Source organism: Protopterus annectens, chromosome 8.part0 (assembly GCF_019279795.1).
Source record: "Protopterus annectens isolate FY-2018-M chromosome 8.part0, PAN1.0, whole genome shotgun sequence".
In the NCBI taxonomy this organism is placed as follows: domain Eukaryota; kingdom Metazoa; phylum Chordata; order Ceratodontiformes; family Protopteridae; genus Protopterus; species Protopterus annectens.
The window spans coordinates 1839851607-1839878820 of NC_056741.1; the positions used below are offsets into that span (position 1 = coordinate 1839851607).

A 27214-nucleotide genomic window follows, 5' to 3' on the forward strand; every position below is an offset into this window, starting at 1 on the left:
CCGAAAAAATTGGCCTTAAAGGTGGGTTGTCTATATCCTTATGAACCTTGGGGATACCAAAAATAGATGGAACTCTGGGTTTATCTACATGTAAGAAATTTAAGAAATTGTGTGTGTCACTATCAATAAGTCCTTCTAGTTGTAAATCATTAAGGCATAACTGTATTTTTTGTATGCTATATTCACTTCATTTAGTGACACACTTGCATATTGTTTATCATCCCCCAGGATATCCATTATTTTCCCATCATATACTATTTTGTCCATCAACACAATACCCCCACCTTTATCTGGTTTCATCACCCTCAGGTTTTTATTGTTTCTACATTCCTTTAGAACATTCCTTTCTTCCTTACTTAGGTTGGAAAACACCTTATTGTTAGCTACTTCTTGACGCAGTTTATTCTCTACCATGTTTTCAAAATTCCTAAGTTGTGGAAGCAAGTACTTTTTCTGCTTAACTTAATGTCTGTGTTGGGCTTAAATTGGCCGTTAGAAGACAATTCCAAGTTTTTCTTACGTAAAAACAACTTAAAATCAACTAGTAGTTTGAAAATATCAGTCTTAGTTCTTGGAATAAAAGTAAAACCTTTTAAAAACAAGTTAAAATGATTTTTTTTAATATTAGTATCACTATAGTTAAAAATATTATAACCATTAAAAGTGCATCTTGGACCATTTTTAATTATTCTAAATTCGCTACCTATCTTTGGTGTGTCCCCCTCGGTCCTGCCCACGAATTGTATCTGTAATTCACTGGGCCTTTCTTCCTCAACCTCTCGGATCTCCTGGGGGAAGGGTATTCTAAAAGGTCGTGTAAGTTTAAATTCTCATCCACTTGTTGTCCATTATACCCCTCAATATGTATAAACTTTCATTATGAATGTCGTACCTCCTAAACTGCTTTGGTTTGGGGTACTGTACATTATCTTTATACTCATTAACATCCCTTTCTATTTTTTTTTTCATTTTTCTGACATGCACATCCTTGCATTTCAAATCTATATCCTTCAATAATTCATGATATTTGTTTTTTCACTTTCAACAGTAAACAACAAATCACTCACAACTTTATTTTGGTATGCTCTACAAGTTCATAGATTTTTTTTGAAAACTGAAAGAAAATTAAGATCCAGAATGTATGAGCACAGGTGTGATATAAAAAAGATGAACTTAAACAATGCTTTATATAAACACACCTTAGACTGTTCAGGAAGAGATTTTTATTTTTTGGGATTGAGGTACTACCAATTGATCCCAGGGGTGGTCCCTGGGAGACACGCTTGGAGTACAGAGAGTTGTACTGGCAGTTGGTGTTAGAAACAAACACACACCCTGATTTAAATGACATGGTTTCTTTGAAACCAGTCTTAAAATTAAGAGCTGCTAAACTGTGATTTTTATTATTGCTCTAAAACATTTGGCCAGTAGATGTCACTGTTTCGTTAAGATCTCGACACAGCAGGCTTTTACAGATTTACTATTGTTTGCTTTTATCGGTAATTTTTATATGAAAGTTTTAAATGTTTTTTTAATGTTTTTACATCCCATATCTAGCTAAAGTATTTATTATTTTTACACTTGTACTGAATGGTAGGTAGTTCTATTCAGACAGGTTCTGCATGCATTGTTTCCTATGACACCTTTTAAACATTTTAGTTTGTTAATATGTCTAACTGTGGATTGGTTACTTAATGGACCTATTAAGGACTATATAAAAAGGACTCATTTTTGTCGGTATGCTCATCTGATGAAGTTGCTGACGAAAACGCTGTGGTCCAGTTTAAAGCGTTTTGTTGTTTTTTTGTGTGTTCATTAAAGTTGGTTTGCTACCTGGTGAACCCTCCAGTGCCTTATTTTTTGGTTGTTTGTATTTGGGCACTTTTTTCCATTCTTTTTGTTTACAAAAAAAAAAAAATTCCACAGCACTGGATATCTCATGGAACACAGTGAAGACAGTCATCAAAAAGTGGAGAGAATTTGGGACAACAGTGACGTTGCAAAGAACTGGATGTCCCTCCAAAATTGATGAAAAGACCAGACTAAAACTGGTCAGGGAGGCTACCAAGAGAACTACAGCAACTCTGAAGGGGTAGGGCTGTAAGAAGGAAGCCTTTTCTTACAGAGAAAAACATCCAGGCCTGGCTAAAATTCACAAAACAATACATCAAGTCACCCAAAACCATGTGGGAAATGTGTTATGGTCTGATGAGACTAAGGCTGAACTTTCTGGCCAGAAGTCCAATAGATATGTTTGGTGCAAAAACAACAGTTCGCATCACCAAAAGAACACCACCCCCATGGTGAAGCATGGTGTTGGCAGTATCATGCTTTGGGGTTGATTTTCTTCAAATGGAACTGGGGCTTTAGTCAAGGTGGAGGGAATTATGAACAGTTCCAAATACCAGTCACGTTTGGTCCAAAACCTTCAGGCATCTGCTAGAAAGCTGAAGATGAAACATGACAATGACCCCAAGCATACGTCCAAATCAACAAAAGAATGGCTTCACCAGAATAAAATTAAAGTTTTGGAATGGCCCAGCCACAGCCCAGACCTAAATCCAATAGAAAATCTGTGGGGTGACCTGAAGAGGGCTGTGCATAAGAGATGCCCTCGCAATCTGACAGACTTGGAGCACTTTTGCAGAGAAGAGTAGGCAAATATTGCCAAGTCAAGATGTGCCATGCTGATAGACTCCTACCCAAGAAGACATAATGTTGTAATTAAATCAGAAAGGTGCTTCAACAAAGTATTAGTTTAAGGGTGTGCACACTTATGCAACCAGCTTATTGTACTTTTTTTATTTTTTATATTTTTTCCCCTAACAGATTTGTTTTTCAATTGAATTATACAGGTTATAGGTCACATTAAAGGTGGGAAAAGTTTTGAAATGATTTACTGTCTCATTTTTTATATCACAAAAAACTGGAATTTTAACAGGGGTGTGTACACTTTTTATATCCACTGTACACTTAGAACATGTAGTCTAGTATACATAAACATCTTTCCGAGTGACTAAAAAGCACATAAAATGTGGTAGGGATGTTCTTGAATACAGACCATGTGCACTTAGTGTAGGTGTTACTGAATGTGGCCCTGTATGTAAGATGCAGTTTATATCATGAAATGGCTTATACAAATAAGAACACAAAATGTTTTACATGCAGTCATTTTTTTCTTTTTCTTTTCCTTCTAAGCATTAAAGACAAGGTAGGGTATAGGGTTAACATTCCATCCAAAAGTTGAACCAAGTCAACAATATTGCAATCTTTCTCAGTTACTTTTTCTTGAAAACATATTTCACAAATGTGATTGCTGCTTTATAGTCTCCTATTTATTCACTAATTTCAGTGTTGCTGGTTGCCTTCTTGTTCATCTCCACCTCCCAACACCAAACACTGGTTGAAGTCCAAGGTACTCCTTCAGAACACTGGAAAAGGTGTCACTGGCAAAGTCTTGCTATATTTTCAGAAGAATGAGAAGCAGAGACCCATTCTCTTTAGTGGCTCACTTTTGTTGGATAATGTTTTCTTCATTTCCTCCTTAGCCTGTTCTGAAAAAAATGTTTTGATCTTCCAGGAAAAAAATATTCTGAAGACAACTGGATACAGCAGCTTGAATCTCACACCTGTCTCTAGACATTCCCGGATTGTTGGGCTAAATTTTTAATAATTTTCTCTTCTGCCACAGTTCTGTCAGGATCAACTTTTTCTACTGGTACAATTGCATTTTTGTGCCCTCTTAGTTAACAAATTCTGCTGTAGCACACAAGTCCAGTTGCTTGGTTGTGTTTTCATACAATTAATATAGTCTGTTCCAGTTTCTCTGGTACAGCAATATAGATCAGTTATCTCTGCATGGTCTGTCTTCTAACTCTACCCTTTTTTGAACTGGCTCTTCTTGAGAAGTCTCATGCTCAGCCAGTCTTTTCTTCATTTCAACCTCTGATTTTTGCAGTTTTATCAGTTCATCTGAATAGTTTGTTAAAGATTATTTTCCTTTTTCAGTCTTTTGTTATTTGGAGTTGATATACTCCTTCAGTTTTTCATTTATTTTAATCACCTATGAGTATATTTGATTTTTTTTCTTCTACATTACTGAAAGCTATCTCTTGTACCCAGGCTGAAGCATTGACTTGTTTTTTACTTAATTTCAATACTCTTTCCAGCAGTGTCTTCTATCCATCTTTTCTGGTTGATTTGCATTTAGGTTCTCTAAAATGATTCTTTGCTGACATTCAGGTAGTGTACTTACTAGCCAGTAACTGAATTTTAATCACGCTGACAATATTTTCAATTTCTTTTTTTACACAGGGAGAGCTGAAATGAATCTGTTGATCAGTTTCTAGCTAGCTTGGAAGTCTGTATTAAGGGCATTGTTGAGGACAGTTATACTTCAAGAAATAAAATAATCTTCATCCAAATTTTTAAGTCTATTATAACACATTTGCCTGGTTATGTTTTTTTTTTGTTCATTCTAGTGCTGATATAATTGGAGAAAAGTCCGGAGGTTTTTTACAAGAATGATTAGTGGCTTAATAAACTGGTTATATGAAGAGATATAAAATTAAAACTTCACACAATTTATTATAAAACTCTATGGGGTGATCTGTTCGGGACCTTTAAATGTTTGAGAAACTCAAACTGCTTTTTTACCTTGAATTAAACTTCACTGAACAACACAGTTTGTACCAGAAACAATCAGTTACTGACTGATTCAAGGAAAAATTGTTCAAAACTAGGTAACTATTTTCATAACACAGCAGATAGGAAATGTAATCAGTTACCATTGGAATTGAGGGAAACAAAGTTTTAAAGTGGTTAAAATCAAACTGCATGAATGGTTTAGGGAAAATGTCTTTTGGCTAGGTAGTGAGAGACCTATAATGATCTCTTGTGAGGTCTAAAGTCTTAATTGTAACTATGTAACTTTAAACACTATCAAAAACCCTCATAAAATTATAAAAACAGATGAAGCTGGAGTCAGAAGGAATATCTAAAAAATCAAAGGGATCAGAAGACAGAATCTATAAGCATAATGGTGGCAAGCAGATTTCTGTACCTGAAATGGAGTTCCAAGCTGCAGTGCTTGATAAATGCATGAACTTAGGATTATGTGACCAAGACACAATTAACCAACAATGGACATTATTTTATATATGAAACAAGCAGTGCAAGAAGCAGCTACCCCACTGTAGAATGACCATGACTACACTGAGACAGCTAGTCTACCTTCTTGAATTTGTGTATTGATTGATGATAAAAGATCACATGGCTGTGTGTATCCAAAGTATGGAAGGCTCTTAACCCAATACCTTCATACAGCTCTCCCTAGAAAGAAAAAAGGAAGTGAAAGGATTGATTGAATGGCAGCTCCAAAATCAACCTAAGATGAAAATACAGATTAGTCCTAGGGACAGCCTTAAAAAAAAAAAAAAAGCACAATTCTATGATAGATTTGGTGGTCAGTAAGAAAAGCATCTTCTAATACATGACATTAAAGTCTGCTGATATGGCAGGCTCAAAGAGAGGACAGATGAGCCTGGTGATTGAGAAAGCTCATGTTAGATGAAGAATAGCTCCCCACTGTGTGATACAACCAGATGCCTTCCTTCAAGACTGCTTAATCCACCTGTACTGGGTGGCAGTTCTATATCCCCTTACTCCAAAACGTTATAGTGAACCAAGAAGTCACCATCATGCACTTTGACCTGGAATACCTGATGTGCAAATCCAACAGATATCAAAGGTAGGTAAGCTAGTCTATAAAATTCACATAATGCACAGAAGGGATATTTCTCTGCTCAAACAAAGCTTCCATTTGGCTGCATCAATATGCCTAAGGGAAACTTGACAGGTAGTCTTCAGCACTTTTGAAATATCCAGTGAGTGGTTTAGGGTGACAGGAATGTCATGGAGGAATTGAATTTTAAGACAGAGAAGGTCACAATGCCAACTGATCCATCTCTTGGACTGGAATCATCTCCGATGAGACCAGAAGACAAAAGTGTCTTGAACCACATACTTCTGAGTTGCCACAGTGTGTGGAATAAGCTTTGTTTTCTTCTATTCTGAAAGAAAATGAAACATCAAAGGGAAATGGAGGAAAAGGGGACAAGAACCTCTCCACAAGTCTATGGATAACGCATGTGGTGTCATATCCCAAAGTGCCCTGTTGAAATCAGCTGTATTTGTGCAAAGCAGTATGTTACTCTGTCACAAGCAAGCTGATCTCTAGGGTAGTCCATGACTAGAAAATCACGTGAACACAAAACAGTGGAGGCTGCAGTTCTAGAAGAGGGTGTGAGCACAAACTTAATGGATATGTGACAATGTCTGATTTTCCTGTGATGGCAGCTGTCATCAGGAAAATACCTAACCAGATGGACCAGTAATACACAAACAGCTCCCAAAAAGCAGGGTCAGAGCCTGCCTCCATAACAGTTCATATAACCAAAAGCACATTTTTATCTGTCCTCATAAGCAGGGCCACTGGATTCTACAGTCTACCCAAGGAAGTAAGGCAAGGAAAAGCAGTTGGGGTGGATGTGTAAAAGCTCCTGGCAAAATCACCACTTCATCTGCACCATAGCTAACTTAGAGTGGTCTCTTCCCACCCCCCCACCCCACCAATTACGCCTCTACAGTGAAAAGCCATGATAGTACCATATGAGCTGAAGGAAGCTGCCTCCAAGCTGGTGGAACATGTTCACCATTCAAAGGAGTGTCAGTGGCACAACAGGTAGCACACTCACCTTTGGTGTAGAAGGCTGAGGGTTCTACTCACACTAAAATGATGGTTTGCTCTTACAGCAATGCACCATAAGGGAGTGCTGTACATCTAAAAGTATTATCCTTTGGATGAGATGTTAAACTGAAGTCCCATCTGCTTGAGTCAGCGGCAGCTCAGGTGGATGTAAAAGATTCCAGGGCACCCACTGAACAGAATAGGGGTCCTTTATTAATATACAAAAATAACTCTTATTTACATAACATTTACATATTTCCAAATATTTTCAAATGCACAAATATACACATATACAATCTGTTTACACAATTATACAAAATTTTCAACCCTTTCTTCCATAACCACCATCTGATTTTACTTAATGTTTAGCATTAAGTTCACAGGTAGGTACTAGGCTACCTGCCCAAAGGCATTTATAAGTCTAGCCAGAATGTGTTGGCTTTCGCCACCCCCTTAGATTAGTTTCCTGTGCCACTGTCCAGCAGAGCCATTGAAGTGATCCCTGGGGTAAACTTTTTGTTTCCCATCCACTCGTCAAGGTTTCTCTTGAAGAGGGTTAGCGAGGAGCTCTGCCTAATGTAAATTGGAATCTTGTATCAGAGCATGGGAAGTCTCTGGGACAGGAATCTATCTCTCCAGCACGTCCTATTTATTGTTGTGGTGAGGTTTAGATCCCTGGAGCGTGTGGCTCGAGGGGATATGGTTTTCTTTAAGTGGAGCATGTCCATCAATTCTGGGTTGGACATGGCCTTGTATGTCAGGCAGAGATCACCTCTGAGTAGGTGGTATGCAACCTAGTACAGCTGGAGTTTCTTCAGTCGAGCTGCATAGGGCATCTGCTTGAGGCCAGTGATCCTCTTGGTGAGGTACTTCTGTGCTCTTTCCAGTTGTTGCAGGTGTCTTGTAAGGTACATCCCAAATGGGACATTGTACTCTATGATGGGTCTGATGAGTGATGCATAGAGGGGCCCAATGACCGCTTTTGATCTGGATACAAACCCTTTTGTGATTAGGTGGGCCACATAGAAAGATTTTCTAACCACTTTGGCAAATGTGATTATCAAGGAGAGGTTACTATCTACTTGGGTCCCCAGATCCCTTATTACGTCTTCCGTATTTAGGGGGCTACCACCTATGTGGTAATTTGTGGGTACTTTTTTTTTTTCCAAAGGGGATGACTATTTTTGTCATTTAGCTTGAAGCCATGGTTTTGACACCAGGTATCTGTCTCAGTGAGACCCTTTTGGAGAATGTCTGTGTCAGCTGGAGAGTCAATTATAGCCCTTAGTTTGCAGTCGTCTGCGAACTTGGTCAGCCATAGTCCTCCTGTACTTGCCTGTACCTCTGAGAAGTATATGCTGAACAGGAGGGGTCCTAGGACTGAGCCCTGGGGAACGCCACTTGTAACCGGTTTAGAGTCAGACCTAGCTCCCGCAACTCTTACAATGTGGGTTTTGTCCATGAGTCAGTTGGCAACCCATCTCGTGACATAGGGGTTTATGTTCAGGCTGGTGAGCTTGTCTATAATACCTGAGTGGGGAATGGTGTCAAAGGCCTTTGCGAGGTCTAGGTAAGCTGTGTGGACCACTTTTCCCTCGTCTACAGCCTTGGTAACTGTCTCAAAGAAATCCACCAGGTTTAAGAAGCATGATCTGCCCTTAAAGCCAAACTGAGTAGGGTCCAGTGTTTGGAGGTTCCCAATGTCTCTGTTAATGAGATCCATGATGATGCGCTCCATAGCTTTGCAGACCAAGCTAGTCAGGCTTATAAGGCGATAGTTCCCAGGGTCCGTTGTGGCTCCACCTTTGTGAAGCAGAATAACCGTTGCTGTGCGCCACTCTGTGGGCACGTAGCCTGTGGAGAGGCTGAGTTTAAACAGTGTGTTTAGGTGAAGGATTAGTTCATCTTTGAGCTCGTGTAGGATGCAGCCTGGGACACCGTTCGTTCCTATTGATGCTGTGTTTTTGGCTTTGGAGAGGGCTGTTTTAACCTGAGTATCTGTGATTTCAGGGGCACTACATTCTCCTGGTATAGGCCCTTTTGGGGGTGAAGTTTGCATTGAACCTGTCTGCCAGGATGTTGGCTATATCAGTTGGTTCAGTGCATTTTGTGCCATTCTGCACCAACTCCGAGCAGATCTGAAAATTGTCACTTAGATTCTTGACATAGCTAAAGAATGCCTTGTGGTTATCTTTGGAGTCCATGGCAATTTTTCTTTCGTAGCTAGCCTTTGATGACTTTATGAGGGAACGTAGTTTCTTACTGATACTGATCAGGGATGTCTTCCCTTACTGGGATTTTACTCTTTTCTGTACTAGTTTCCTCTTTCTATTGTATAGCTTGTTTATGGCAGGGGTCCACCAGACTGGTTTCCTTTTCTTGGAGGAGTGAGTCTTGGTTTTGTTTGGGATAGCACGATCCATGCATTCTTGTAGGTGCCCGTAGAGTGCATTAAGTAAAGGATTTTGTAGCTTGGACAGCGTTATCCTTTAGGATAGGGGCTTTGAAACTTCCCACATCGGTCTTAAGTAACGTGAAGTTTGCTTTTGAAAAGTTTTTCACAGTGGTTTCTTTGACCGGGGGTGGTGGCGGAATGTGGATATCCAGAGTGATTAGTTTATGGTCAGATCTAATCAGCGAGGGGTTGACCTTCAGTGTGGAACACCGGTCGCCCATGTTGGTGATGACCAGGTCCAATATGTTGTCACCTCTGGTGGGGGTGTTGACCAGTTGATCCAGGGTGTTTGAGTTTATAAATTCTAGGAAATGTTGGGCAAGGGAATTTGTACTTCAGTAGTTCTCCCAGTTAATGTTTGGGTAATTGAAATCACCCAATATCAGGGTGCTTGGTAGGACCTTTATGTTTACCAGTGTTTCCAGGAATGCGGAGTGGGGTTCCAGGGACATGGTGGGTGATCTGTAGCAAGCTATAATTTGAATAGCAGTTTTGCCCGTTGTTAGCTGCACGTGGATGATCTCTGAAGCATCGTGCTGTGCCACTAACCTGGAGGTGTGGGTATCCTTGACGAATATGGATACTCCCCTGCATTTTGTATTTTGGACCGGGTTTTGTGGCCAAAATGTATGGTATGAGTTGTAGCCTGGTAGTGCTGGGGTGCTTGCTGGAGTCTTAAACCAGGTTTCTGTTACTGCACATATATCGATTTTCTCCATACTGAGGAGTGCCTCGAGTGCGTGCATTTTGAGGTTTAGACTTCTGGCATTGAGTAGCATTACCCTAAGTTTTTTTTGTTACTTGTGCTATTTACAGCGGTGGGTTTGTCTTTTGAGCCTTGCCTAAAAAAGGCACTATGGGGGTGGCAAGAGCCTTGGCCAGTATTTGAAAGCCTAAGGGTGACAGGTGCAAGCAGTCTCTAGCGAAGCAAAATAATTTCATTTATTCTTTCATTTCATAAAACCCATACAACATAAATTAACTGTTTTAACATGTTCTTTACTTCTATTCTTATAATATCCATATTTAATCATATCCATATTTATTTTATCCACTTCTTTTAAATCTTCACAAAAATCTTCTTTACATGGTCTCCCCATAACTTTTTTTTACTCTTTTACATTTCAAAACACATGCTCCATAGTTGTTTCTTCTTTACAGTGTAAACATATTCTATCACTTTTCTTATACGGCCTATTTCCTTTTATTGGCAATTTTTTTATTACCAGTCCCCAGAAGAAATCTTGACATTTTTCTTTCTGATTACATCATTTGCTTCTTACTTTTGTAGCTTTAATTTTTTTTTTCATCGGTTAAAATTTTCCCATGGTTTTACATAGTAATGTTTTATCATTACATTCTTATACCATACTTTTCTTTTTCTATATCCTCAGTTTTTATCTTTCACAAAAATATATTTTCTTGGCAACGTTTCTTCAATTATACACTCATTTACTCTTTTTTTTTTTTTTTTTTTTTTTAACTATACTCCAAAATTTATCATAACTTAGATTTTTTAAAATTTTACTACTAGCCTCTCTTCCTTTTCATTTATCCATTTCAACATTTTGTAAACATTTAATGACACAGTACATACCACTGGGTTAAGTGACCCTAAACCTTCTTTATTTACATACAAAACTCCTCTTTTTAATGGGTTTAATCTAAACCCCTATACAAATGAAAAATAATATCTGCAATAATTCCTCTTCAAATACTATTGGCAATGTAAACACACTTGCTAAGTATGCTATTTTCCCATCAGTTCTGAATTTACCAAATTAGTCTTTTTACTGAATGATAATTTAAATGCTCTCCAGAAATGACAAGTTTGTTTTACTTCTTCTATTTTTCCTCCACTGAATTCTACGTGTATCTTTATTGTCAAATTTTACACATAAATTTAAACAATTGTAAAATATTTACCCCCAATCTTTACTACATCACCTAAACCTTTACTTTTCTATTTAAATCCATCCCCATCACCTGCAGAGACTCAACTGTGGAATTACTTCTTCTATCCAAATTTTGTTTTTTGCAGTTATTATAATGCTATCTGCATATGTTAACAGAATTTGAAGTCTTAACCCTTCAGGTGTTATATATCCCACCTCCTTCATTTTGTAATTTATTGCACATACTATCACATTCATAACTAATGCAAACAGTGTACAACTCATTGGACACCACTCTTTATATGTACCTCTTGGTGTACCCAGCCATTTACAGGTATTTTGACTTTATTACTGCTATACTTTGACATACATAGTTTCCTAATGATCTCACTTATATACTTTCATTATTGTCCATAAGATTTCACATTCAGTTGTGTCAAATGCCTTATTAAGGTCTCCTGGCATGATTTTTGCTTTTCTTTCTTTCTAGTCATATCATCCTCATTCTATCATTAATAATTCTTGACAACCCTTCCCCTTTACTACATTTACTAATTTCCATGCATCTGGAGTGTTTCTCCCTGGGGCCTCTGCTGAAAATAGGTTCTTGTCCTAGTTGGACTTTCTCAATCAACAAATGTGAAATAAATAAAATAAAATAAATAAATAAAAATTTCCACTTGACTTTAAAATCTCTTCTGTATTATTTTCATAAAGATCTTATAAACATTATTATTTAATACCATCGGTCCTCAGTTTGTCTTCTATAGGAATTTAAATATTCCACTGCATAATTCTTTACACATAAAACCTCCATTTAACCAAAAAAATATTTTTTTTTTCGCCAATCCCTTACATTTTTATACATTTTATATCTTATTCCATCTGGTCCTGCAGCCAAATCTGTATTTACTTGTCCTAATAATTTATCTAGCTCATTTAAAAAAATATAATTTTCCAACTCTTTATCTTCTTTTTCTGTTAACTTTTTTACTTTTCACATTTTTATCACTACCTTTTTTTTTTTAAATATTTCTTGTGCATATTATACCATAATATTCATAATAATTTCTTTGTTTCTTCTTTTACATTTTTAATTCTCTTATTACACTAACATCTTCCTTTACTAATCTGCTTAAGTAACTTGATGCTTCTCTTTTTCCTTGTAAGAATATATTTAGTTATAAAATTATTTTGTTCTTTTCTTGATTTCTTTCATACAATTCTTTTTTTTTTGTCAAAGTACTTTCTATCATACTCTAAATCTTCCAATGCACCATTATATTTTTTTGCTACTTTTCTCACATCATACTGCCACTGTAAAAAAACACATTTTTTTTTCTATTTTTCCTTAATCATCCACCAGACCATTTTTTTAATAAAATGTTATCTATTACTAATCTCTTTCCTTCTTCATTCCATACTTTCTCATTTATACTTTTTATTCCTTTGCCTATTCTTATACATCCCTTATTTTCTTTTCTCTCTAGCCGTACTGCAAGATGACCAGAAAATCCTGTTTCAACTACCTCCTCTTCTCTTATAACTAAACCTTCTGATACTATAAAATTATCTAATTCAGTTCTATACATGCCCCTTTTGCAAGTCCATGAATTTTTGTCCCAAAATTTTAACTTGCCATATCTTATAACTTCTAACATTTTTCTTGTATCATTTCCTTATTTTTTACATTTGCTTCTTAAATCACAATGAAAGTCTCCTGTTATTATAATATTCATATTTTTTACTACATGGTCTAAAATCTGATGAAATAGGCTTTCACTTTCTTTGAAATTAGTATAAACATTTGAACATATACTGCTACAATGATATATATACTTGTTCCTCCCATTTTAAATCAACAATGGTTATCTTCCCATTTTTTGCTAAAGCTACATCTAATATCTTTACTGTACAAAATACGGTTACTCCACAACATCTCTCATTTCCCAAATTCAGGATTATCTTTCCTCCCCACAGTTTCCCTGTTTGTAATCTTTCTTCACTTGTTAAAAATCTTGCGTCTTCTACTATAATTATAAATACATCACATGCATTACACCACTCCAAAATCCCTACACTGCTGACTATATTCTTAATACCATTCAGATTTACATAAAATACTCCAAATGTTTAATTTCTCTTTTCCTTAGAGTCATGGTTTCATAAGTTCATAACTAATTACTAGGCTAGCTTTCTTAATAGGTCATTCTAAGCCTATCCAATTTCCTTCCCAAAAGTGAAAATCAAACACTGTACCTTATGTCTGTGAGTCAAACACCTTAACCATTATACTAACCCCCAATCATTAGTTTTATATATATATATATATATATATATCTATATATAATTCTTTTTCACCCATTCATTTTCTTTTGTACTTATCCCTTTAAATTTCCATTTTCTTTTATCCTTTTACCAACAGATTTCTTTTTTTCCCTTTTACTACCTCCCAATTTATGTCATCAATTATTTCAGAACCTTCTTCTATGTCCTCTAACATTTTTTCACATATAATTTTTCTTCTGTTTCTACTACTTCTAAAATGTCTTCGTTGTTCATTTTCTTCTCTTTCTTTTTGTTCTTCCTTGCTCTTATTTGCATTTTGCAATCCATCAATAAATGTCCAGTTTTTTACATTTATAACATTTCAATTCACATTTTTTTGTATCATGTCCCATTTCCTCACAAATATAACATTTTCTTTTGTCACAGTTACTTATCAAATGTCCTTTTCAAAAAAACATGTTTTGGGTTGTCTTCAGTATTTTACAACCTCCCTATTCCCCTCCACATTTATCATGCTTAGTGTTTGTATAATTTGTTCTCTTTCTATTTTTAACATAACATTACAATCTCAGGCATCAGTCCATAAATTCCTTTCGTCATAAACGTTTGCAATGTCTAGTACATCTTTATAAAAAGTTTTCAAATGTTCTTTCAAATTCTCTTTACCTCTGTTTGAAATTGTGCACGCATTTTCTTTGTTTCCCTGTTAAATGATTTTATCACATAAAAATTCCATGTGTTACAGTCTTTCCTTTTTCATATTTTCCAAGAAAATTTTCCATTGAAAAAACAGTCTCAGATATGTTACTAAATGTTTTTTTTCTTACTCAAAATAACTGCTCTTAACTCATGTGCTTTTATACCCAAAGGAATGATTAAATTGTCACACTTTCTACCTGTCCCATTTCTTTGTTTTCTTTACTATGAATTCTTACCACGTACTTCCATTTTTCATATTCTTCTACATTCTTTTCTGCTAATCGACGTCTGTCTTTTTTTACTTTCTCTGCATATGTTTTCTTTTCCATCTCACCACTATTTTTCAGGATCACCTCTGCAGCCTCCTTTTGTACTTTCAACACAATGTCTCCCCAGGAAACATCTTCATTTTCTGGCTCAAGCTGCATCACCATTTCTTTAAATAAATCATCCCATAAACCTCCAGAATTGAGGGTTGTAATTATACATCCATGACTTACTGACTCTTCTCCATCAAAAAGATTTCTTTGAAACATTTCCTCAGAATCCTGCACACATTCTCTGGTCTCGATATTTGCCTTCTCTTCCATTTCCTTCAGCACTCCATAATCTCCTTCTCTCTCTATCCATCTGCCTCCCTGTTTCTCTGAGATGCCTTTCTGCTCCTGGAATGGACACAAGAAGTGCTCCTCCAAAATGGGTGCCACTTTCAACAATGACAAGTAGGGGAAGTTCCCTGATGCTCTGGCCAAGTTTCCACTAGTAGCAAATAATATCACCTTTGGTCAATCGTAAATAGAGGCCAGTGGCCTATTGGGACTAATCCAGCAACTCCAGATAAACAAACAAATAAATAATACAAAATTGTTGCCAAAACAAAATTAGGAGGGAATAAATGACTTCAGCCACTGAAGCACCGTCAGAGGCATGCCAAGGTGGCACCGAAATTCACAGTTACTGGGACATTCAAAAGACACTCAACAGTATTAGAAGCCAATTAAGGACCCTCCTTAAATGATCATAGGATTGGATGACTCCCAAGCAGTAGCACTAAGATGGATAGAGCTAGACAGCTGCACAAGGTTATAGCTCAGATGTCCGAGTGCTGGAGAAATGGTATCACAAAAGTGGTCTGACTCAGAAATGAGGCAGACAATAAAGCTTGAAGAAGATGGGGGACCAAATGGCCACAGCACAAATGTCTACAAGAGCAACAATATTTGAAGGAAGCACTGGAAACTCTTACTTCACTAATGGAGTGGACAGTGACCACAATATTTGTCAAAACAAAGACAGCCAACTGCTGGCAAAAGGCAATGCAGATGTAAATCCACTTGGAAGGTAACTGTTTGGCAAATGTTAGATCCTTCATCCCTACAGAAAAAGAGATGAATAAACCTATGAACCCTCCCTCAGGTAATAACTGAGACAATCTGTTTACATATAGACTGTGGAGGGATCTTTGTCTCCTGGTTTATGCTGTCACCAAAAGAAATGGGAAACTGATGGAATGTTCTGTTCTCCAAAACCCTCTTGAGGACAAAGCATGAATTCTCCAGAAGTTGAGCTTACTGTTCTGAAAGACTATATATGGCTCCCTACAAATAGCCTGAAAATTTAAACAGTGCAGTACACAGAAATGATGGCTATCAGGAAAAAAAGTCTTCCAAAAAACACATTTCAGTGTTAAATGAACCATCAGTCTCAAATTGCAGATGGGTAAAGTCTACCAATCATGTAGTTCAGATTCTATGAAGGGGAGGAGTTCCTCACATGAAGATGGAAATATTAGCGTAAAGCCATAACTCTGCCCTCCACAATGTCATGATGCACAGAAATAGTAGCGACACACCCCAGACTATAGGATAATTAATACACACTTCAAAGAAGTGACTATGCTATGTCAAAGTCACTTGCAAACTAATGGTGCTTGAAGGGTCAGGGTACTGCTTTACCAACTATGAGAACGTTTTCCATTTAGCTGCATAAACTTGCATAGCAAAAGCTTCTTACTGGCCTTGATCATGTCCAACTCTCCTGCATTGGGAACGAGCAGAATAAGGGAGTCAACATTAAAAACCAAGCTCTGGGGTGGAGCCAGTTTTCACTCATATGGAGAACATCCTTGGCTAGGACAAGACTAGAGAGTCTCTCATATTGCCATGGGCCTCATAGCCTAAAACTATGCCATTTTTGGCCACCAGGAGTTGAAATAAATGAGTGCTGGTGTTTCTTCAGTGAACAAAATGATTAAATGTCAAAACACAGCCCATCACTGGAGAGCCCCAGTACAGGACTGGAGACCCAGCTCTGAGTGCCTACAAAATTAGTTATCTCCAGAAAGAACAATGTCCCAGTTTAAGTCTCAATGCCAGATGAACATGCATTCTTTTCAGCAGTTTACAACCTTGGGCCCCTTGTGTAAATACCACAATATGGAATGGATGTCTGACTGGATAAGGAGAGATCCTGGAAGCAGCTCTAGGAACAAACATGACTAATTTCCAAATGGTGATTTAGATTTCTCTTCCAAGGTAGGCCATAACCCCTGCAATGTCTGGGAACCTACAGCCTTCTCAACATGGTAATGAAGCATCTTCCATTAAAACCTTTCACAGGTTGGCTGCAGAGAGAGAAGGTTCACCATTCCAGAGCTAGCAACATGGGTCCAATAAAAGCAATATGACCAAAAACTTACAGGAACTCTAAATACAAAGCAACACCTGCATTCTCAGTTGTAAAAATGGCAGAATGAAGATCACAGATACCATCAAGGCCAGCATCCTCACTTAAGAAGCCAAAGTCATAATCTCTTGAACTCTTTGTAGAGGGCAGGAGCAACTGACATTGGAGAATGTCCGACTGCTGCAGTGAAATATTTACTCTGAGACGTGGTCAGGGAGGACTTCTTCCAAACTATGGTGAGCTCTATGCCATGCAGCTGAAGGATGGCCACATCAAGGTTGCCTTCATGGAGTCAATGGGCAAGATTACCAAGAGCTATTGGCCCTGGCAGGTAAACACTTAAAAATCCTTCCCTTTCAAGGCTTTGACTACAATGGCCAACACCATGGTGAAGACCCCAAGTACTAAGGGAAGCCCAGATGGTAACATTTTCTATTGAAGTCCTACCAACAAGACAGAATAGGATGAATCTCCTTTGAGGATCCTAGACAATGATGTGCCCAAAGGCATCCATCCATCTACTGTCATCGCCCAGGACCCCATGAAGGTAAAGACATAATTCCTTATAAAGTAACTATCCAGAAACAGAACTACCACATAGACAGCCTGAGGTCGAGAATATGACAAAAGCTAAGTATCCTCTTCAAAATGAGTAAGAGCCAGATTAAAATCCCAGCCTTTCTGAATGACTGGAAGAGCATTTAAGGCTCACCTGAGCAGTAAAGTTTGACTCAACAATTTAGCGGACATGGACTGATTTATCAGTGAAGGTACTGATTTATCAGTGAAGGTCTTTCTGAGGGGGAATACTAAGAGTTCTAGGACAGTTCCAAATTCAACAGCTACAACTCTATGGTCCCCTGTGATGGAAACAGCAAGGAAATTACAGACCTGCTCCCTCACACCAAGTGACAAATCATATTTAGGGCTGCTGTTGGTTTGCTGGGGGAGATAAAACCCTGGCCACCTTCATTGGGAATCAAGAATGGAAGACTGTCCAACAAATGAAGGCCTTCTGTGTGCATTGAGTATGCTTCCCTTTGTTCATATGGATGACATGGTCTAGCAAAGGAAAGGGTAGTGATGGGTTGACAGGGCTACCAGAAGCCCTACTCAGTGGTTAGGCTCTAGTTCCTGCCCAGAAAGTCATTAAGCAAGTCCTAGGCAGAATAGATGAATAGTTCATCCATCACAAAGCTAATATCTAGGATACATAACCAAGGAATGTGTGTGTTAACCAAAAAGCTCAATGGAAGGCACTAACTACCGCAATGATAAATTCCAATGTTTACTGTAAAATCCAACAACAAGGCAGCTGAAATCCAACTAGAGTAACTCAGATCCACAAGAAAAACGGTTAAGTGCTTTCATACATGCTAAGCTCATTAAAAGGGTAAATCCAAATGAATTACAATATTTGAGCTTTATAATCAAACTTCACACATTGGAAAATGTTTTCCAATCCTTTAGAGAAAAAAGACCTGAGTAGGTAGGTCAGGCTGAAGTCCTCTAGGAGAACGGCGTTTGGCCAAAGGCATAAGGGCTCCATACTAGTCAGGTAGAAAGTATAAGTGAAGGGGGCACAGATGGAGTCCTATTGTTAGCTATGATGTAATGGGTTCTGTAATAAGTTGGACATGGAGGAGTTCTAGGTCATTATCTTGTCTAATGAGCCTGGAGGCAAGATTTTGTTTTATGAATATAGAGACACCAATGCTTTCAGTGCCTTTGATTAACGCAGTAGGCCTGAATGCATTGTAAGTGTTGAAACTCTGCATTGATGGGGTGCTCTCAGTGGTCTTGAACAAAATCTCTGTGATAATAAATTTATTGCTACATTTCAGGGTAAGCAGTGCATGTAGGAAGTGAAGGTTTTTGGTGAAACTCCTAGTGTTAAGCAACAAAACTTTTATGTTATCCAAATTCTGTTTAGTTAAGTTGGGAGCTTTTTAAGACTGTCATTGCCTAAAAAAGGCACTGTATGGATGAACAAAGTTTTAGTCAATATACAAAAGCCTTAATTAGCCAATACACAAAAGCCTTAGGGAGATAAGTGCTGGCCAACCCGGGCAGAGCAGTCAGGACTGTGTACTATTTCTTCCCAGGCTGACATATATGACACTCCCCTTTGAATGACACCAGAAGATAAGCCAATTGTTGAAATCAATAATCTTTTCCTTATATTACGGTATCACTCTGGAGGACAGTAAAATATTATTCAATGCTAGGTTCATGTCTGCCTCAGTCACATACCTCAACAGGTCCATCAGGTCGCTCTTCATATAATCCAGGATGGTACATCACAAGTCATTTACTCCCATGTGCACTATGACTGTTTCATACTTGAACTTGTGGTAACAGGACTTGAGTACATACTTAATGGTGTGAATCCTTTGACCCAATAGGCAACTAACTGTGATCTTCTCCTCAGTCTGGAGAGTGGTGCATTAGTGACTAGGACTAGGATGTTGAATTGTGTGGACATTTGCCTTAAGGGGTTTTGAGTTGAGACACTGAGACTTGGATGCATGTTTCATGGTGTGTGTTGTCAGAGTGGAGTGTTTATGATGTGGCTGAGGGTACATGTTTCTCATTAATATTTCTTCGGTACTCACAGATGGAGAGGATATGCTTGCCCCAGACAAAATAGGCACTTAAGATAGAAATCTTACAATGGAATTTGTCTCTCTCTCAGGCACTGTCATTAAATTTTTTCCTGGGAAGTCATGGAACCCAGAACACCACAGTCCAATAAGTCTAAATCATGGACCCCAGAACACCATAGCTCAATAAATCTAAATCCAAAAATCAAAACTACTAAAAACAGTCAGATCTCCAAATGACTACCAAGACTCCACTCAAAAATTAAGTCATTTTATTAGTAAAAATATACTAAGACACCTTCAGTACTAACAATTAAATCAACCTATATCTCTTAAATATTACAAGAGTGATCACATAACAATCAGAATTTGCTATTTACTAATCAAATCTATCTGCTAAAACATTCATAAAGACATACATTTTATCTAATAAATGTTAAAAAATATGATTGTAATTTCAAAATTCAATTAATATTAACTTGACAAGCACATCTTTGCTATCTACTTCTCCCCTCCTCATTACAGCTCATTTCTCTCTCCCCTCTTCAAATAAATGCAACTCACACAGCCTCAACTTCTCCTCTAATGCCTTTACCTGCTTAAGTTGATCTACAGGCTTCCTGCAGACAAGCTGTATGGCAAGGGTGGCGTAGTGGAAGTGGCCTGTCCCAGGTGGAGGCAATAAGGGGGCACAACGTGTTATGGGGTTTGATCAGCAGAGGCCGATGGTACAGCAAAGGTATGCAGATAGAAATGCTGATACTGTATATTCAAGTCACGGCTGAAGCACTGAAGCACCTTGTGCATGGTATTTTAACTGCAGCAAGCTACTTGTTACATCTGTAGCAAGCAGTTTGCTACAGTTTTATAAGAGGAGAGCTTTTTATTGTGTTGAGGGGGAGCCATGTAACTATCACCTGTGTCACTCTGTACAAGCCTCACAATGTTTTACCTCCTCAAACACTTGCTTCCACATAAATTGTGTGTGTATATATTAGTAAAAATAGTAACTGAATTAATCTAGAAACCTACTGTACCTTATCTACGTTCTTTTACTCAAGACACTCAGTGATGCAAAAACTGTGCATACACTGTAAAAATGAAACATTTCAAACTGCTGTAACTGCTCTTCTTTTCTCTACATCTCAGTCTTATTTACCTAATCAATGCACCACCTTCCACAACATGTCATTAAGCATTTCTTTCACACTGATCTACTCATTTCTTATCTCTAGAGGTTTGATACCATAAAGCTAATTAAAAGTGTAAATTATGTGTGCATTGTTAATGCTCATTGTGAAGCCCTTCTCTCAGGGCCTCTGCTGAAAAGGGGTTTTGGTCCAGTTCACTTTCCTTGTAAACAAATGCAAATAAATGAATATGGTCATTACTTGCATTAAATGTATACTGAAATTAAGTTCAGTTTAGATGTACATTCTTATACAATAAGACTTGGGAGTTTTTATTCTGTGTTATAATATTGTATGTGTTCATATTTTGAATATGTAGTAAATCAAATGTATGAAGTTTGATTTTTACGTCTGAAGTTGCCTCGTTAATTGTTTAAAGACAAAAGTATTTATTTAATAAAAGACCTTCTGTTATTTTCTATTGTTGTGTGTTTTTGCTTAGGTTTTATTAAAGTCTTGAATTTATTCTAGGTGAGAATTACAGATGGTAACTATGTAGTGTTCAAAAAGTACAATTTTTAAGAGCTTATTATAACAGTAAATGTACATATAAGTCACTGCTGCAGTAATGCTGACTAATGGAAAGTATCCTGCCAGTCTATCAAAGCTTAGTACCTTCCTCGTGTGCCACATATCCAACCTTATACTTTTGCACAAGAGTACACGCCGTTACAAGAAAAGTAAGGGAGCAAAAATTCTCAATTTCTCAATATTGCCACAGGAAAAGACTGAGGCTAATACTCTAAGGGGGCAGACTCAGATAAGAAAAATAATGAAGGGGAAGTGGATAAGAAAAGGAATTCCACCTCAGCCTGGGAAACAGAAGGAACAATGGGATAGTGTGAGGGTGCATATACTGCAACAGTCTCTTTGAAAGATTACACAAGGGAGCACCACACATGTTACAACAGACGGATCTATATCATCAGATCAAATATTTAAAGTCTTGAACGCGCTAAAGAGCAAAAATGTAATATGAGTGATAGGGATTTTATTAGGTTTTCCATGATTCTGTATTTTATTTTTGGAAACTACCACACTTGCCCTTTGGTCATACAAAACAGAACTTGATTTTGTTTTTAATTTTAACTGTACGAGCAATACATGTATAGTTATATATCAACTGGCTATGGTAGAACGACGAAGTCCCTTCCAAATTTCAAAACAATATTACTCTTTTTATCTTCACATGCAGTTTAGACTCCAAGCCAGTCTCAATTACAATAAAGTTGCTGACAGACATGTGCACACAGACATAAATCCTTCCTAGAGATTAACAGTAGTTACATTATAATTACATAGCATTAAAGAACAATAATTACATACTATTTACACAGGTACACAGTTTATATTACCTTGTAAGCACTCTGTTTCAACCCATACTTTAGAAAAGCAGTACCCAGCACAGTTATAAAAGAATATGACCAAAGGGATGTTACTGTAAAAGAGGAACTTGAGAGTAGAGATAGTATACAATTAGCAATTAGGTTTTGGATTAGGGAAGTTAAGTTAGGTTTTCAAAAAAATGAAAATTAAATGCTCAGTGGTTACTAGAACAGAGGAGTTGACATTTTAGCTTGGTGTTCAGATCAGAAATGTAACCTTAGAGAAGACAAGCGTCTGTAATTTAGATGAGGTGGGAGAATGACAGAAATGTTTTGGTCACCAATTAATACACAGACAGTTTCATGCTGCAATTAGATTTTTTTTATTCCATAAAAATATTACACTGGACTCTGAACATCTACTAGCATGGAATGCCATAATTTGGCTAATGGAACAGAATACAATGAATCACCACAGTGATTTATTTGATTTGATGCCAGTTACCTTGATCTGATGTGGAGACCTTACAGGCCTTGTCGAACAGGTTTTTTAAGTACTGGGCTAGCTGCCCTTGCAAACCATTTTAAGCCTAGCCAATTTTCCTTTTAGTGTTTGAATTAATCTATCCCAAAGGGTGTTAGACTGGCTGATCAATTTGTTAATATCTTGCCATTACAACAGGATGTTGTGTCACTTTTAGTTGAGATTCATGCATATTCTAGTTCTAACCAATTTAACTTTTGTGATGTTTGGCAGTGGTTTGCTTTGTTTGTATAGTACGCAGTAAATCTAGATAGTTCAAGCTTACACAGATACATTTTATGCAAGTTTGTTAATATGGCTGAGGCATACAAGAGGCCAGGAAAAGAATAATTTTGCTGGCTACTGTTACTGCTGTTCTGCTAAACAGCATCTAACCTTATAGACCACACATTTTTTTTTTTGATTTAGAAAAATATGAAGTGGTCAAATTTATTTTGTTGGCACTGTTGACTCAGTATTTCTGTATGGAGTAACATCTTCACATGTTTTGCAATTTTTGATTTCAGAGTCTGAAATTTGCACAGAATCTGAATGGAAAAGAAGAAACTTGGTTTTATTTGCATTTAGTAATCATTGGGATTCAGTTGTCCATTGTTCAGTGTAATGTAGTGACTGTTGTGCAAGAGTTTGCAGTGACCCCCAAGCTACTGTCCAAACATATAATTGCAGAATTAATTAGAACACTGAACTAAGAGATTATTTTTAACTTTGTTATGCATGCCATTAATAAATATGTTGAACAAGAGTAGTCTTAATATCGATCCTTTTGAACCCCCTAGCGACATCATTGGCAAGATCGACCACATATACTGCTATCACGCCGACTGTTCTCTTTTACTGAGAACTTAAAACAGTGGTTTCAAAGCTAAATCTGAATAATATAAGTAGGACTAGATTATGTAAAACCATATCAAAGGCTTTTGGCAGATCCAGTAATATGAATACTACAAATTGACCTTGATTTACTGTATCTAGGAAGTATAGTAATGCAGTTTTTGTAATACAGCCTGTCTGGAAGCTGTTCTGAATTAGGAAAAGTAAGTTCTTTCCCATTTTGATGTACTACAAATTTTTATGTATACATTTTTGTAGCACTTTGGTGACATGTCTTTCGGCTTCTCCTGGTTAGGGGTTGCCACCGCAGATCATCGGTCCACAGATTGATTGTCAGTGGGTTTTTATGGTGTCGAGTTGCCAGCCCGGCGCCCAACCTTCATAGAAGACACACGCACCTACTTGCGTGTCTTTAAAGCTCACTCTACCACAGGGAGGATATGCAGACTCCGCACAAAAGGTGCTTCAGTAGAGAATCAATCCGGAGAACCTCTTGCTGTGAGGCGACAACACTAACCACTGCACTACCATGGCCATTTTGCTGTCTTATCACCTATTACCAAAGTGCTACAATGTATCTGCAGGCTGATCTGTTGATGTACTACCTATATGCAGTGGAATTATACAAATTACATACATATATGCTTTCTTTCTATAGTGGAGGAACATATCTCTGTTATTGAACTGTTTACAAGTATTGCAATTAGATATGCTACTACATCTCTTGCTATAACGAGGCATTTTCCACAGGTGGTTATAAGGATAGTTGCAAATTTTATTTTTTGTACAAGTTTTTTTGACAATTTATTGTACCTGCATACTGATTAAATGACATGCTGTTTAATGGATTTATGACATGACATTGATAGATATGGAACTGTCTTGCTTAAGTCTGACATCATATCTCATAGAAAAGGGAACACTCAGACACGACCAAATCCCCCTTTTTGTACACTCAGTCTTATGACTTTAGGACTTGTACTTAAAACTATTACCTACACACCCACCCCCATCCCCACTACTTAGCCTTCCCCCATCAAGGAGGAGTTTCTAAGTGCTGCCCTACAACAGTTTCGCTCTCAACCAAAAAGGCCATCTTAGTTTATAAATAATAAAAAGACCCTAGCAAGCTAGAGACTTCACTGTGCAATGCTTTGTGTTCTCAGAAAGAGGGTCACATCAAAGGCATTTAGAAACCATGTAGCAGAAGCACCTGTATATGTCCTTAAGAGGTCATCTGCATACTTGCTAGAAGGCTCCTTCAAAGGAGGTTTAAGGTTTTACACTGTGAAGTGTCTTTTTTATGTTGTTGTTAATAAGTCAGCACCCGCAACAGCATGACTGACCACCAGCTTTAATACCATATGCTGAGATGAAGAGGTCTTATTTTGACTAGCTCTAAAAGGGAAAGAAAGGGTAGCAAACAGAAGGCTACACCTTTCCAGCAAAGAAGAACCTCTGCAGAGGTGCTATGCCATCTGTTCATGCAGCGCCCCAGTGACCATTTCCAAACTTGTACTCAATCCTTCAGAACCAATACAGCAAGTCAAGGTAAGCCAAACATTTTAACTGCTGTCTAAATATTCACAATGTCTGAGAATATTTACTATCTAAGGTCAGGGTTATTGTATAAAACAGAAATTGTTTCCATTGGTCATAAATTAAGCTGAAAGTGTGAGGTGGTGTGGTGGGGGAGCAAAAGTGTGTGTGTGTGTGTGTGTGTGTGTGTGTGTGTGTGTGTGTGTGTGTGTGTGTGTGTGTGTGTGTGTGTGTGTGTGTGTGCACACATGTGCATACCTTTCTGAAGACAAGCACAGACATTAGTGGTATTACTTACACTTAGTTCAAACTTTGTGAAGGATGACATATCAATGACGCAGACTGCCTCTTTACAGCACTTCACTTCAGCCCCCACAATGTCAAACCAGTCAGGTTTATAGAAGGTCTTGCTTTGATCTAATGCCATCAGATCTAAGGAATGAATTAAAAAAGGCAGTTTGGTTATAATGGCCATCTCACAGTTTTCTACATTTTTTGTTATAAAGGATGAATGAGTAGAGACTTCTGAGAGGGTAACTTGAATTGGTTTACTACTGGCATTTCAAATCCACTTCAGTCGACTGTTTAGAATGTCAACCTGAAATGTTGAATTTGGAATGCCGAAAAGTAAACCAAAGCAAAAATGAATACATTGACAACCGTGATTCGATGTATTCGACATAGCAAGAGGTGAGGTCACTCACCTCCTGCTATGCACATTAATGTACCATTAAACACTGCACCCCCCACACATTAAATATTTCAACTCCGAGATCGTACTACAGTGAGGAAATGGGCTAATTCCCTATTCCTCACTGAACAGCGATCTACCTGCACAATGCTGAACCCAAATGCTCTAATTACACTACCTGTTTGCTGTAGTGTAATCGATTCATTTTGGTTTGAAATTCTGCCGACTTGAAAACTGCAAGTCGACCACATGCCAGTCAACCAATGCAGTTTCAACCACTTGAATTCCATATACAGTGAAGAGTTTCTTTTATCACACAATTACATATACAATGCATAGTTTTATACATGCTTGACTATCTAATTATGAAGATATTCAAAAAGAAATGGAAAAATAACTTATGAATTATACTGACTTACAGTAATAATTCATTCACAGAACACTCTGCCAACACAGTATATAAAAAGTGATAAAATGTCACACTAATGAGCCATCTCCTAGGAGGTTACTTAAGTTCATAAGCAAGTACTATGCTAACTGCCTTTACAGGTCATTTTAAGTTTAGCCAATTTCCCTTTCAAAGGTGAGAGTCAAACCCTGTACTCTGTCTGTGTCTGTGAGGTAAACTTACTGTTTTTACACAGCTGGGAAACAGTCATGGTACTACAAACTCAAAACACCTGACAAAAATTAAACCCTGGAAAAATATGTAATAGGTCTAAATACACCTTGGTTTACAAAATCCATTGAAAACATTGTTGAAACAGACAAAAGCAGAGTCTGCAAAACAGAACTGGAAACAGTTGCACATCTTGTTGCTGGGTGTGATGCACTCGAGGCAGAGGGCCTCTATACTGAAAGGCACAATAGTGTGGCAAAATTGCTGCAGTAAGGATTTTGCAAACACTAAACTATAGAAGTAGCTGAAAAGCAATGGAACATGAACCACAAAGCATTATACAGAACGGTAACATTTATATCACATGGGATTATGCATTACAAACCGTTCAAAAAACAGATGCAACAAAACCAACATAGTAGTCCCTGAAAAAAGGCAAAGGTAGCTTTGATTATTGAAATTGCTACAACCAGTATTGTTGTCTTACTTACATAACATACTAGGATTTGCAAGCACAAACCAGAGCAATATGGAAGAAAAACAACCAGACATTTACAATAGTAGTAGCAGCAACATGTCTACTAAAAATGAATTTACCATAGTACTTAAATATGCGACCAATACCTGTAACTTTGTATAAATTAGAGAAGGCAATTCTGAGCACATAACAGGTGCCGATAAGAGTGCTCTTAACTACTATCAAAGACTGAAACAATACTAAGTTCATGAACTCTAATTATACTCTGACTTAAGAATGGGGTCCTTTCCCATCATGGTATTAGAAACCCAAAACACCTGGGGAGAAATCAAACTTGGAAAAATACTTAAAATATTTATAATTTATAACTCAGTAACAACAGAGAATACAAGTCCTCAAATATCCCAAACTGACAGATGTATTTATTTATTTTACATTTGTTGACCGGGCTAGTCTAGCTGGATACATTTCCATTTTCAGTAGAGGAAAAAAAGAGATAAAATTGATAAAATTGAACACAAATAGACAAGCAATGGACAAAAATCATCATCATCATAGACAAATAAAAAAATAAAAATATATAGTAGCATATACAGATATATACAAAGAGAGAGATCATA

At 37.4% G+C, this 27214-nt stretch overlaps 1 protein-coding gene across 1 annotated transcript in view; it reads right to left on the reverse strand.

Annotated features, from left to right (window-relative positions):
- The window catches only part of PDPR (pyruvate dehydrogenase phosphatase regulatory subunit), a 908636-nt gene that overhangs the window by 286371 nt on the left and 595051 nt on the right, over positions 1-27214 (reverse strand). The window contains exon 12 of the mRNA XM_044081332.1: positions 25105-25238. Within this exon, the coding sequence (XP_043937267.1) occupies positions 25105-25238 (134 nt within the window). The remainder of the gene's footprint in view (positions 1-25104; positions 25239-27214) is intronic.